Genomic DNA, 13235 nt, shown 5'->3' with positions numbered 1-13235 from the left:
TTCTTTAAAAGAAGGTGTTACCCAAATAAAACTGGAGTGGTTTATTTCTTCTTTTAAAATATGAGTATGTTACAATTCTTATAATCATGCCTAGCTCATACTCTCTTCCTCAGTGCTCAATGGGAAGTTCAACTTGATTTTCAACTGCAATTACAACAAAGTGAGCAAAGCACAGCTTCCAAGAGGATCAGTGTCTGCCAGCATGACAATGATTTTGAAATATTTTTTGAGCATTCAAGCACAGGTTTACTGCAGTCTATCAAAAACATGAACAGTATATATGATCCTTTAGTTTAAGATGTCCAATTCTGTAATTTTTTAACGTGGACTCATATAGCAGTCCCAAAATACACAGGGACCATATAAAACCTCAAACGTAGCCACAACCAGGAAAAATAAACAAATATATATGAATATGACTACAAAAAGAAATATATTTTGTATTTTCATAGTAACAGCTTTCCACTGTATTTAAAGGAAAACAAATTAAAATTTGTAATTTTAAAATTAATTTTAATTATTTCAAAAAAAGTGAAGAAAATATGTGGACTTGCTTGTGTTAAGGATAGATCAACAGTATAAATAAAAAAATAATTATATTTTTACCTTTAAATTAGATTGTACAGTTTAGACACTAAGACTACCGTTAGTTGATGGTATTTAATAATAAGATATCATTTATAAATACAATAACTTTCAATCTTACTATAGAGTAATTTTTATTAAAAGGCTATGCTTTTAAATCCATGTTGCCACATTTTTCATGTGATCACTGACCGTTAAAATACAGAATGTTGCAAAAAAACCATTTGACAGCAAACTGAAGTCTGTGAGATGCTGGTGTGATTAAAAGTTACACCAGAGATTTTAATAGGATAAGCACACAACTGACTACTGAGCTTTAAAAAGAGGACAGCACTGAGCTCCTGATCACAAGCATCATTAGATTTAGTTTTAAAATTTATCAGCAGAAAAACAGAATTTCACCAACTACACAAAATTGCTTTTCTATGCAATAGCTTAGATTCAGAGAACCCTAAAGGAAGGCCAGGTAACGTTTATGATGTGTGGAGGGTCCTCATCCTACCCCATCTAAAAAGTAACATAGCACAGAAAATAACATATATGCCAACTTCATTGCTAGCTACTCAGCAAAATCTTAGTAGCAATCTAAAATACAAATAGCCATAATTTATAAATATGGGAGTAAACCACTTCCAATTCCTTTATCAACCTCACTCCAGCAGTATAACATAATATTCAAAAAGAATATTTTGCATATAATATACTGGTATTTCAGACAGATCACAGGTTTGACAGTAAAATATATTAGAAACAGAATACTACGGATGTAGCAGAAAAAGGCAGCAAGAAAGTAAAACGTGAAACATATTCCACGGTAACTTTTCCTGCTATAATCCCTTCTATTTCATCAACAGCAGCATTTCATATTTATACCTTACATCAACCCAACTTTTGGCATCATTACGTCATCCATGGAATTCTCCTCATTATTTTTAATCTTGTTACCAAGGGGAGTGTGCACCTTTTAAGTTTTGCACATTATGATGCCAGATTTCCTTCTGTTTTTCAATCGCTCACTGTCCTGAATATACTCATGTATTGTCAATACACCTCCCTTTTTCTACAGATACACATCACTACATCTTCACTGATCTCATTAGACATTATAGCAAGATAAATGCCTACTGATACTGCAGTCATACCTTCATATTGCTTTGTAGAACTACTCATAATCTATGTAACCGCTAGCACTAGGATCTGGCATCAGGGTACTGATGAAATTAATTTGCATTCAGGTGTAACATGAAATTCCCCTCTGAAGTTCTGCAATGAAGAATTGTATCCAGGTCTTTCACATATTCACAAAATACACTACTAATTTGCATTTCCTAAATGTAACTAAGTGTTGAGTGATAAAGAGTGTTGAGGGCTTCCAGGGGAACTGCAACTGTACTTAAAGCCTCTTACTCTTTACTTACTAGATCAGTAACTAAAACCTAGCTCAGGTGAATAAGACTAATACATATTCTCTTCAAACAACTTTTTAGGTAGACAGTAACAGCCTTTTTCACCAATCCAGTTCCTTTTGTTTGGCAACTATAACATTTACAGAATTGCAGTCATAAATGACATGAAAGGATACATTTGGTATGATTCAGCTGAGTTCAGAGATCTAACTGGTCCAGATACATGACAGGGGGTAAGAAATTGCCAAATCTCAGTGTTACTGCTTAGACCACAACATAGGGTAGCATGCAGTATATGAGGTAGTGCAACTCTACATCAACGAACAGTGAGAAGCAGTCACATTAAAACCTATTTCTTGTGAATTGCCCAGTATCTGCAAGCCATCACGTCCTCACTGCTGTGATAGCAGTTTAAAGCTAGTACCAAGGGGAGTGTGCACCTTTTAAATTTTGCACATTATGATGCCAGATTTCCTTCTGTTTTTCAATCGCTCACTGTCCTGAATATACTCATGTATTGTCAATACACCTCCCTTTTTCTACAGATACACATCACTACATCTTCACTGATCTGATTAGACATTATAGCAAGATAAATGCTATTAATATATATATTTTTATATATTAATATAATATATTAATATAAATATAATATAGATAAATGCTATCAATCCCACTTTGACTGTAGCACAGTCTAGAAATGAAGACTGCTCCTGGAGATACTTTCCAATTCTGAGCCCACATTATTTCCCTTCAGAGCCTAAAAGAGGTTGATGTCCTGACAGTGGCATCACTGGAAATAACATGAGCTACGTTTAATGATACATAGAAAATACATTGGACATTTGGTCTCGACATAGAAAATTATAAAGTACTAGTGATATTCCTTATACTTGATAGTAATAGTTCTACATTAACTTACTGACAGTACAAAATAGCATATTGACTGAAGCATAACTCAAATTCAATAGTTTAGGGTCTGGTAAAATTCTAGGTACAACACCACAGGGCTTGATGTTACTGGTCTTTGCTGTTTCTTGAAACCAATAGAAGTATAAACCTAGCCAAAGACTAGTTTATGGACAGTAATGGGAAGTAAATGGTATGCAGCTCCCTTCACTCATATGACCATGAAAATTATTTCAGAAACCTATAATGAAGGAGTTTGCTAATTTGTTCTGTTCATGAGGAAAAACAGCATAACAATTAATCCTTCCAGTCTGATTAGTCCTGGCTCCTTCCCAATTGCCTAACATTCCTCTGCTGAATTCACTCTTCTGTAGGGAAAACAGGGGAACAGTAAGGGGGGTAGCAACCTATTTAGGGTCTCACATCCCTTGAAGCCAACCAAGACCACAGCTGATAGCCAGTGCACTGTTAAAGCTTGACTACTATATATGGCAACTGAAGCCACTACAGGTGTCCTCCCTGAAAAAAGTATGTTGAAAGGGGATTTCTTTTTTTTTCCCCTCCCTAAAAGTTATAAGCTTTTTCCCCTCAAAACTCTAACCATAAGCTCCAAGATAGCTATAGAGGTTTAAGAGAGCTATGAAACCTTCACAGACCACCACTCATAAAGACTACTGTGAGCTTAGCTGCTTTTTCCTCTCTAAAAAACTATTTCTAGAAGTCATAAGGTCAAACTGCGTGCAGGGACGTCAAGAGGGAGTATTCATGACTGACTCCAATTTATCTTACTTACGTGGCATGATATACAAACATTTTAAATTCCATGACTATAGATACGTTACAAAAAGTTTTTCGAGATCTGAGAATATTTCTTGAGATCGTAACCATGCTCAAATACTCATAGCTATATACTAACACACATATATTTGTGTGTGTGTGTATACAGGCAGTTAAACATCAAGATTCCAACACCTGGAGTTGTTTCAAACATTAATTTCATATTTGAGGATATAACATAAACCATTTGAATTTCATATTTTACTGTGTTACTCTTTTGTTACTACCTAAAAGCAGTACTTATACTAGGTCAAAACTATTTATCAAACACTGTAAAATGTTGTTTTTATTGTTAATACTTATCACAAGAAGAGATTTGTACATATATGTACACAAAATAGCATAAAGCCTGTGTTCTGTATGCTACTGGAAAAACTCTATCATCACTAAAGAGGTTACTTTAATAAAAAAGGGCTTATCTGGGTATGCAGTATTAAAGAGATTTAAAATGATAGGCAGTGAAATAAATCATTGCAAAGGAGAAGAGATTAAAATACTTAAATCTAAGAAAGGAAAAATCAAAGTTGATTCAGAATCACACAGTTATGAACATCTACCCTGAGTAAGATTGAATTTCAAGAATGATACAAAACCAAGTATGTGCTCTGCCTGCACTGCATAAATTATCCATATTTATTTATAATGTGTATTTAGTATTCATCAGGAGCATGCTTACATGACAGGACACTTACTTGATACAACTTCATGAACAAAAGATTGAAAAAATAAACAAGAGTGTGTGGAATTTAGCCATGAGAAGCCTAGTGGATAGCACAGTACCCAGCTTCCAAACTAGCCTCCAGATTTTTCTTCTTCATTAACATATTTGTTTTACAACACTCCAGAGAGACAAAACCATCACCATTTTTTCATGGTCTTCGTAAGTGGCAGATCCTACTTAGGGATGGAAATTCAGCATGTGACTATCCAAAAATCATATCCTGGATACTTCATATTGAACGAAATTATAAAAGCAAATAGTGGGAATTGGCGTTACCATAGTCAAACTCGGGTTTGATGCAAATTTGGGTTAAAATGCATGTTCCTCAGCATTTGTTGCTCGGGTTGGGCAAATATATAGTTCTAATTAAGGATCAAGCTCATTAATGCTGTTTTTCAGATTTTTATTTGATTCAAAAAAGAAAAAAGTATTTACCTTCAAGAAGGTTTTTATACAGTTGACAGTCGGTGAGAACCGCAGACACGACTGCTTACACTATTCTTTTGTATTGATAAACTGTTCAATTTCATTTTATCAACATCTTATTATTTTATCAACATGCCTTATTAAACTTACTAGTTTGACATGATTTGGGAGATATGATATCTATCTATTAGTGTGTATATATATATAAAAAAAAATTATTCTTACCGAGATGACTTGGAAAAGTACTGGAAAAAGATGGATTTCTTCCACAAGGCTGTAAAAACATATTTTAAGATTTTTTAAAAAAGTATTTACCTTAAAGAAGGTTTTTATACAGTTGACAGTCGGTGAGAACCGCAGGCAACTGCTTACACACTATTCTTTTGTATTGATAAACTGTTCAATTTCATTTTATCAACATCTTATTTTAAAAAAGAGAAAGTAAATTCTTATTTTACACACTAAACTCACAAAAGGAGAAGAGTAGTAGAATAGTTGCTGCCAAAATCCATGACCCAGAACCTCAGCCTTTGACAAGCTCTCAACAAAAATGAGCTCCACTTCAGCTATTAAATAGAAACAGCAGTGTTATACTACTTTGGAAATTACTTCTAGGTCTGCTTCACTGATGCAATTCAAGTGAGCGGAATAGTAATTAAATTAATATTTTTAAATGGCAGAAATTAATCAAAATTCAGAAATATAATATTATACATGCTATGAAACAGTCAGCGTGCACCATTAAATAATTTGAATTAATTATGCTATATTAACTAACTTCTTGGGTTTAACATATTAATATGATACATTTGTCAGCCACTTCTCTTGACAATACTGAGGAGTGGTTACCCAAAATAATTTAGATAAATTCTCCTGAATTTCAAAATCAGATACAAACCAGCATATTTATATTTATAAGAATATTCTCAAAAAACAGTAATGCTTTACATTAATGCAGCCTTTTCTATTCTTACAACCCAAACACTTTTATTTATTAGTAAAGCATGTTTCTCTCACAAACACTATGATGACATATGAATTATATGATAACATATTCTTTCCCGTATTATCCTGTCTAATTTAAAGAATGATTCTCCCTTTTCCTTACACACTGTACTAGATGCTATTCACCAAACACCACTGAGAACACCAAATTGTGTGTTTCAAAGATTTTCTCTTGTGTCTTTATAACATTACTGAAGTGCTTCATAAACATTAGGTAGGTTTTAGCCTTGTGATACAGCTGTAAGACAAGATTGTATTATGAAGTCCATGTAATAAATGCAGAATTCAAGCACAGAGAGCATGTCTGAAAGTGTTGAGGATGTCTGCTATGACTGTATGTTCAACATGAGGCAGATGCTTTTGCACACTTATTCAGGGCACTCAGCATAGAACATACTACTGAATTGTCTTTTAAATAGTATGCCAGTTAAAAACACAGTTACATTATATAGTTCTCTATGAATAAACAGGAGTTATATTTGACTGAAATAAGCCATACATGAACATGAACAATAAGGTTCATGTTTGAAGCTTTACCATTGTTGTGGTTTAACCTGGCAGGCAGCTAAACACCACACAGCCGTTCACTCACTCCCCCCCAGTGGGATAGGGGAGATAATCAGGAAAAAAAAAGTAAAATTTGTGGGTTGAGATAAAGACAGTTTAATAGGACAGAAAAAGAAGGGAAAATAATAATAATCATAAAAGAATATGCAAAATAAGTGATACACAATGCAGTTGCTCACCACCCACTGACCGATGCCCAGCCAGGCCCTGAGTGCCCCCTCCCAGCTTCTTGTGCACCTCCAGCCTTCTCAGTCGGCAGAGCATGGGAAGCTGAAAAGTCCTTGACTAGTGTAAGCACTACTCAGCAACAACTAAAACATCGGTGTGTTATCATTATTTTCATCCTAAATCCAAAACACAGCACTGTACCAGCTACTAGGAAGAAAATTAACTCTATCCCTGCCAAAACCAGGACAACTGGACACATTAGTACAGTCCAGTTTTCCCGAAAATGTTTTAACATTAGTTGTATTTCACTTTGAAAGAAAATGTGTCAAGACAGTTTGAATAGAATAATTTTGAGTGTATTTGCAAATTGTGGTATAGATTCACCTCAAATTTTGAAAATTGTCCCTGAATGGAGCTTTTGTTCTCTAGTAAATTCTAATTTCTAGTAATAGTCATGTAGAGCTCAGAATACAGTTTTGATTGTTATGCACAGTGAGAGGAAAAAAATCTGTAAAATGATCATGGAAAACTGAATTAATCAAAACTACAGCTAGTGTCTATTTATGGCTTTGTAAATCAGTTTCTGTCATTTTCTGCAAGCTTGTATAATATGTAAATCAATGCATAGTTTTCCTGTTTTGGTTTCTTAGAGATAAGTGGAATAGAAAAATTATCAACCAAGCATCCATATTGAAACATGTCACTGAACAAACTGAAATAAACTGTGGTGTGTAGGTATTATCACTGGCAATATTGGACTATTTTTATGGCCCACAATGGAGCCAACTAAATTTATTATATACAGAAAGCTGGGCTCTGTATAAAAAAAAAAAAAAAAAGGAACTATCTAATCTCAGGAGCAACGTTGCTTTTTTTATTCTGATGGTACTGGTCAACTAGGAATAACCTGGCATATTACTTTACATTATAGATCCTAGCACTTCGTAGATAGTCCATTCAGAGAAGTAATTTGTCCTTTCTAGAGTGTCATCAACAAAGTGAATTGGAACACTATGGGCTTAAATCTCAAATCCTTGATATCAGAGTGAATCAAGATATTTTATAATCTCAGCAAGGAAGAAAATAGGAGACTATTGAAAAGGGCTTGAATATGTATTTTTAATGTTTTAGACTAAATCAACTTTTTTTCAAAGCTAGGAGGAAGCATCAACTCACAGGTGTCAAGAGGCCATGAAGATAACAGATAATGGAAATAGTAATATAAATTTTTCAAGCAAAATATCCCTCAGGACTTAGTACTCAAGGGAAAGAAATACCATTTTTTAAATGAGATGTTTTTAAGGAGCCAAACTTCATGTAATTTCTTTTTAAAAGTGAAACAAAGATTATATACCCTAAAAAGCAGAAAATTTATATAATTCCAGTAAGGCAGAAGTTTTATGTTGCCACTGAATGTGCAGAGCACAGTTGCAGAGGCTGCAACTTTGTCAGAGCGCTTCAAACATTTTTATTTATGACTATAACCCTTAGTGCCCCTCAAGCTTTTGGTCATAGTGTTTTCTTGTTTTATACCATGTTGTAGGTCTGTAATATATGGGGCTGATAACACATACACTTCACTTCTAAATTTTTTAAAAATTTAATATAATTTTCATGCCCTCTTGCAATTTCTGCTTCACTGACTGGGAATCATTTTGTATTATGATTTTATATAAAAAAAGGGGGACATTTTATTTTAGGATTGGTGGTTAGGTAGTCTATACTACTTGTGAATAGGCAAGGGTAAAATTGTAGGAAATAATGGGAAATTGGTGAAACACAATGTGTTGTGGTTTAGACATATCAAAAGACAAATATTCCTATAAAAATATGAATTTTGAAGCTGGAAACTGAACAGGAGTTGAAAATAGAAACTGTTCTCCTTCAGTAAGCTTGCTGAGACTGCTGGCAAAATGACTGGGATTGCATTGACACCCTTCCGATAAATGTGTGCAACAAACAGTTTTTGAGCTTACGCTGGGACTGAAAGTAAGCCCCTTCCATTTCACCACATAATTACTGGAAGTTATTAACAATTCATCTGCTGATACATGATAAAAATAAAACTACTATGGATCAGTACATTTAATACAAATCTTCCTATTATACTTATTGAAAAATATTTTCCTTATATTTCACACACTTTGACAGTTGTAGCAAATACTCAAGATATTTGAAAGAAGAAATATCCTACTTCAGATATTTTTCTTACAGTGGAGTTGTACATTTATTTTAATTCTCAAATCTTGTTCCTTTGTCTTTATGAATAGCAGTCAGTCTTTCCTTGTTATGTTTCCTATGTTCAGTATTAATTATATACTTGTGAAAGATCTTTAAAATATAATCATCAAATAATGGTGATGCATCACTCTTACAGATCTTCATTGTTGTGTTTATCTTCCTTTTCTGTCTACTACAAAAAGTAAAGCATTAAATAAAAATGTAATAATTCTATATCCAACAAAATTTTCTGCCTGCAGAAAGGCCAAAAGTCCTCTCTTCCTCCTTGCCCCTTGGGTCATTTGAAATGTAAACTGCAGTAGCTGAGAAGGCTTAGGAACTGGAATTGAAGAATAACTCTTTTCAAGAAAATTGACTTTAAAATAATTGGACCCCTAAAGATAAGGTTGATAGATCTTCTCACTGATGTATTTTATGGTAGATACCATTGTAAATTGTGCCTTGGTATATTATTTCTTAAAATCAATGGTAAGATCATTGTCTCTTCCTTTGAACAGCTACTGAAGGGCATAGTATGGAAGTGTCACAGTAAGATGACTTTGAAACGTTCCAGTTCAGTGGTGGGTCTTTATTTTGGCTCACCCAAAAAAAGTAAATTTACATGAACTCTTCTCTAATTTATTCAAGGTACCAATGGCCCTGAGAGGCTATTCCAACTTAGAAACTCATATCACTGAGTTTACTTGCTGTTTGAGAGTGAGATCGAGGAGTTTCCAGTTGACCATCTCCACCAACTTTCTATCTTTCTATGCTGCTAAAGTGGCATGAGGTCATGTGTGTGTTGGCCATTTCGTGTTTATTCTCTAGCCTTTATTACAGCTTTTCAGTTTGATAATACAAACATTTGCACATTTGTGCACAAGAAGCTGGGAGGGGGCACAGCCAGGACAGCTGACCCAAACTGGCCAAAGGGATATTCCATACCATACGATATCATGCTCACTATATAAACTGGGGGCAGTTAGCCAGGGGGCAGCGATCACTGCGCAGGGACTGGTTGGGCATCGGAGAGCGGGTGGTGAGCAATTGCATTGTGCATCACTTATTTTGTGTATTCTTTTATCATTATTATTTTCTCTTTCTTTGCTGTCCTATTAAACTGTCTTTATCTCAACCCACAGGTTTCTCCCCCATCCAGGGGGTGGGGGGGAAGGGTGAGCAAGCAGCTGTGTGGTACTTAGTTGCCAACTGGGGTTAAACCACGACACCAGCCTTAGACTGAATAACTGGATGATTGTCCTTTCTGCTGAAGACTGACTTAGGACACCCATTTCCAAGTCCCTGATCAATTTGATTCAAAGTGATCTAGTAAGTACTGCAGTTACAAGGCTCAACTGAACCAAAGCATGTCCATCATCCATTTCAAATTTTGATATTTCACTGAAGTATATCTATATTTTTATTTAGATAAAATAACATATCTCAATGAAATTTTGTTCGTGTTATCAGAATGGAGAGCAATGAGGACTTAACAGTGATGTAATAATCAATAAGAGTTCTGTGGAAAAGAAATGCAAACCTTACTTTAAAAATACACATCTCACAATCAGGTTCTTGGGATGCCCATAAAAATAACCATATTTCTTCATAAACTTTCAATATCAGATTAATTAAAACACAGTGAATTTCAAGTATGGTCAAAAGAAGTATTACGCCTCAAGAAATTTTTCAGCTTAAGGATGAAGTTCACTAATTGTAACAAATGGAACTGATGAAAGTCTAGTAAATCTTACTTCCTTTAAGGATCCTAAAGCATTTTTTTTTAGCAGAGCTTTTTTGATGTTGTTGCTGTTAAAGCTTGAATACTAATATTTTCTTAAGTTTTTGCCAGGTTGTGATTGCATATTTTAGACTGTTATTGTATCCAACTGGAAAATAAGAAAAACAATTCCATTCTTCCTCAAGTTTTAAAGACTTGTTTGAAGGCAAGGAAGCACAACAATGTTAGTCCTTTCTCCAGTTCTGTTACTTTTTAACATTATATTAAATAAAAATTGCATTAAAGTTTTAAAGTTAATTTTCAGATCTTTATTTAATATAAAATACATCTTGATGTTTCACAAAATTATAATAACATTGTCTAGAATAAATCAATAGCTGGTTAGACAAGTTATTTCAACCATATCTCAGATACTTTTCCAAAGCCTTTTTTTTTCTAAGCATTTGTGTATTTATAACTTTAAAGTCAAGCCTGACTGAGATTTCAGCCCTAAGTAGATACAATCCCTTAAACAAAATCATTGTTTGCTAAATGATTTTAACTGATTTGATATATGAAAAAGCTTCAGAAAATTCTGAAAAAAAAAATTAGTCATACGCTCTTAGTCACATGATTTAGTTTTAGGCAGTCCTGCAAGGAGCAGGTAGTTGGACTTGATGATCCTTATGGGTCCCTTCCAACTTGAGATAATTTATGATATGAAAAACACACTACTACGTCAAGCAACTTTTTCTTGCTTCTGGCCTTCTATAGCTAAGCACTTTCATGCCTGAGAGCGATCACGCAGAGCTATTTGCACAAATGAGGATTGCAATTAGTCTTTTACATCAACCAAGATCTTTGGTTATTATTCTTATCCCTAAGAAATTATAAACACAATCTGTTTTCTTTCACAAAAGAAAGAATGAGGGTGAGAAAGTACTTCATTCACTAACAAAATCAACACTCTACCAGTAACCTTGGAACATTTCCAAGACAGCAAAGCATTCATTTTACACCTCAGACTTCCAACACTTTGTTAGTCAGATAATGTTAATGAAAGCTTCTGAACCCACATGGTTTTTTGAAAGGTGATCTGTAAGGTGTAAACATAAACACACCCATCTGCTAAATTACTGACCTATGTTTTCAATGCACTAAATAAGGAAGGTAAAGTAGGCCTTACACCTTCAACCTAACTCATTTGAGACTCGTCTCGTTACATTTCCTGCAGATCATGACACAGCAAGAAGCAAGGAAGCAGCATAAAGGACATTACATGGTTTTGGGGCCTGTTCTAAAATACAGTATTATATTTATATTTACAGTATTGTAAATCCTTCTACATATTCCCCTCCCCCAAAAAAAATTCTTACTGAATTTAAAATAAAAAAAAAACCCACCCAACTTTGGATTGATAAAGAGATGGCTGACCGGGGACAAATGGAAGGGAGTGGATGAGATAAAAGCAAAGGTCCCAGTTCACACACCAGAGATTGCTTCTTCAGGCAGTCAACTAACATTGATTTCAAGTGTTCTCAATTCCTATGACATTTCGTTCTACTACATGACAAAAGGGCTGTCACAATTTCTGAAAAACGACAGAAGTTTGAAAGAGATACAACAGAGGGCTGGCAAGCCTTCCACAGAGCAAGACCTTTTCTTCACAGAAGCACTTGTAATCAAGCATCTCTTAGATATTTTAAAAATAATTAAGGAATATCTAAAGGAGAAGAGAGCCATTAAATTGAACATAAACCATCCATTTAACAATGGGATTAAAATCTGAATTGAAAATTAAGATCAATGTTTCAGATTTTGTTTTGTGTAGAGACTGCAGTTCTTGCATGTGTGATTACCTCTAACTGTTCTTTTTATGCAGACTCTCTAGGGAAGAGACTGGTAAATATTTTGGAACTTGCTAAAAATCCAAACCCATTTTCTGTTACTGAAAGAAAGAGGACACAAGGGCAAATCTTTCCTGAGCTGAAAAAAAATCTAAGTAAAAATGAAGCTTTTAAAAATTATTTTTAATAAATATTAACTACATAGCTATGAAACAACCTTATCTATATTCATTTAATAAAACTAAGCACGTAGAACACCACCACCCAGTGTTACGATAACAAGGTTATCTTTCAGTCCTCTGAATATTTCTGCCAAAAAAAAAAAAACAAAACCAAAACCACAAAAAACTATCTAAAATTTAAAAAAAAGCATGAGCAAGAAAACATTGAGAAAACATTTGGGAATAGTAGCATTTCTGAGCTGTTCTGCATGATTAAAAAAAAACAAAACCAAAACCACAAAAAACTATCTAAAATATCTATTAAAAAAAAAAGCATGAGCAAGAAAACATTGAGAAAACATTTGGGAATAGTAGCATTTCTGAGTTGGATTCTGCATGAGGATTTAGGTGTCCTCGTTGTCCTAGAATTTCTCATCATAAAAAGTAAAAGCATCTATATATGTGGAGAATATGGGCCTAAAATCACATTTGCAATATTCAGAACACTGAGCAGGGATCTGGCTGATCTAGCTAATATGAAGGCTTAAAATGCTCCTATCTTCCAGGTTCAGTAATCAATACCCATTTAGGATTCACAGTCTCCTGCATTACTCGCTTCTCTTCTTTTCTTTTTAAAAAGGGTAGTTTTGGGGTTTTGTTGTG

General features: G+C 34.1%; 1 protein-coding gene across 1 annotated transcript in view; it reads right to left on the bottom strand.

The window, feature by feature from the left end:
* ULK4 (unc-51 like kinase 4) overlaps positions 1–13235 on the bottom strand; it is a 261157-nt gene that overhangs the window by 129644 nt on the left and 118278 nt on the right. Inside the window, exon 30 of the mRNA XM_009290482.2 lies at positions 5110–5158. Coding sequence (XP_009288757.2) covers positions 5110–5158 — 49 coding nt within the window. The remainder of the gene's footprint in view (positions 1–5109; positions 5159–13235) is intronic.

This window comes from Aptenodytes forsteri, unplaced genomic scaffold (genome assembly GCF_000699145.1).
Source record: "Aptenodytes forsteri isolate BGI_AS27 unplaced genomic scaffold, ASM69914v1 Scaffold426, whole genome shotgun sequence".
NCBI lineage: Eukaryota > Metazoa > Chordata > Aves > Sphenisciformes > Spheniscidae > Aptenodytes > Aptenodytes forsteri.
This window is presented reverse-complemented; position numbering and strand designations above follow the sequence as displayed.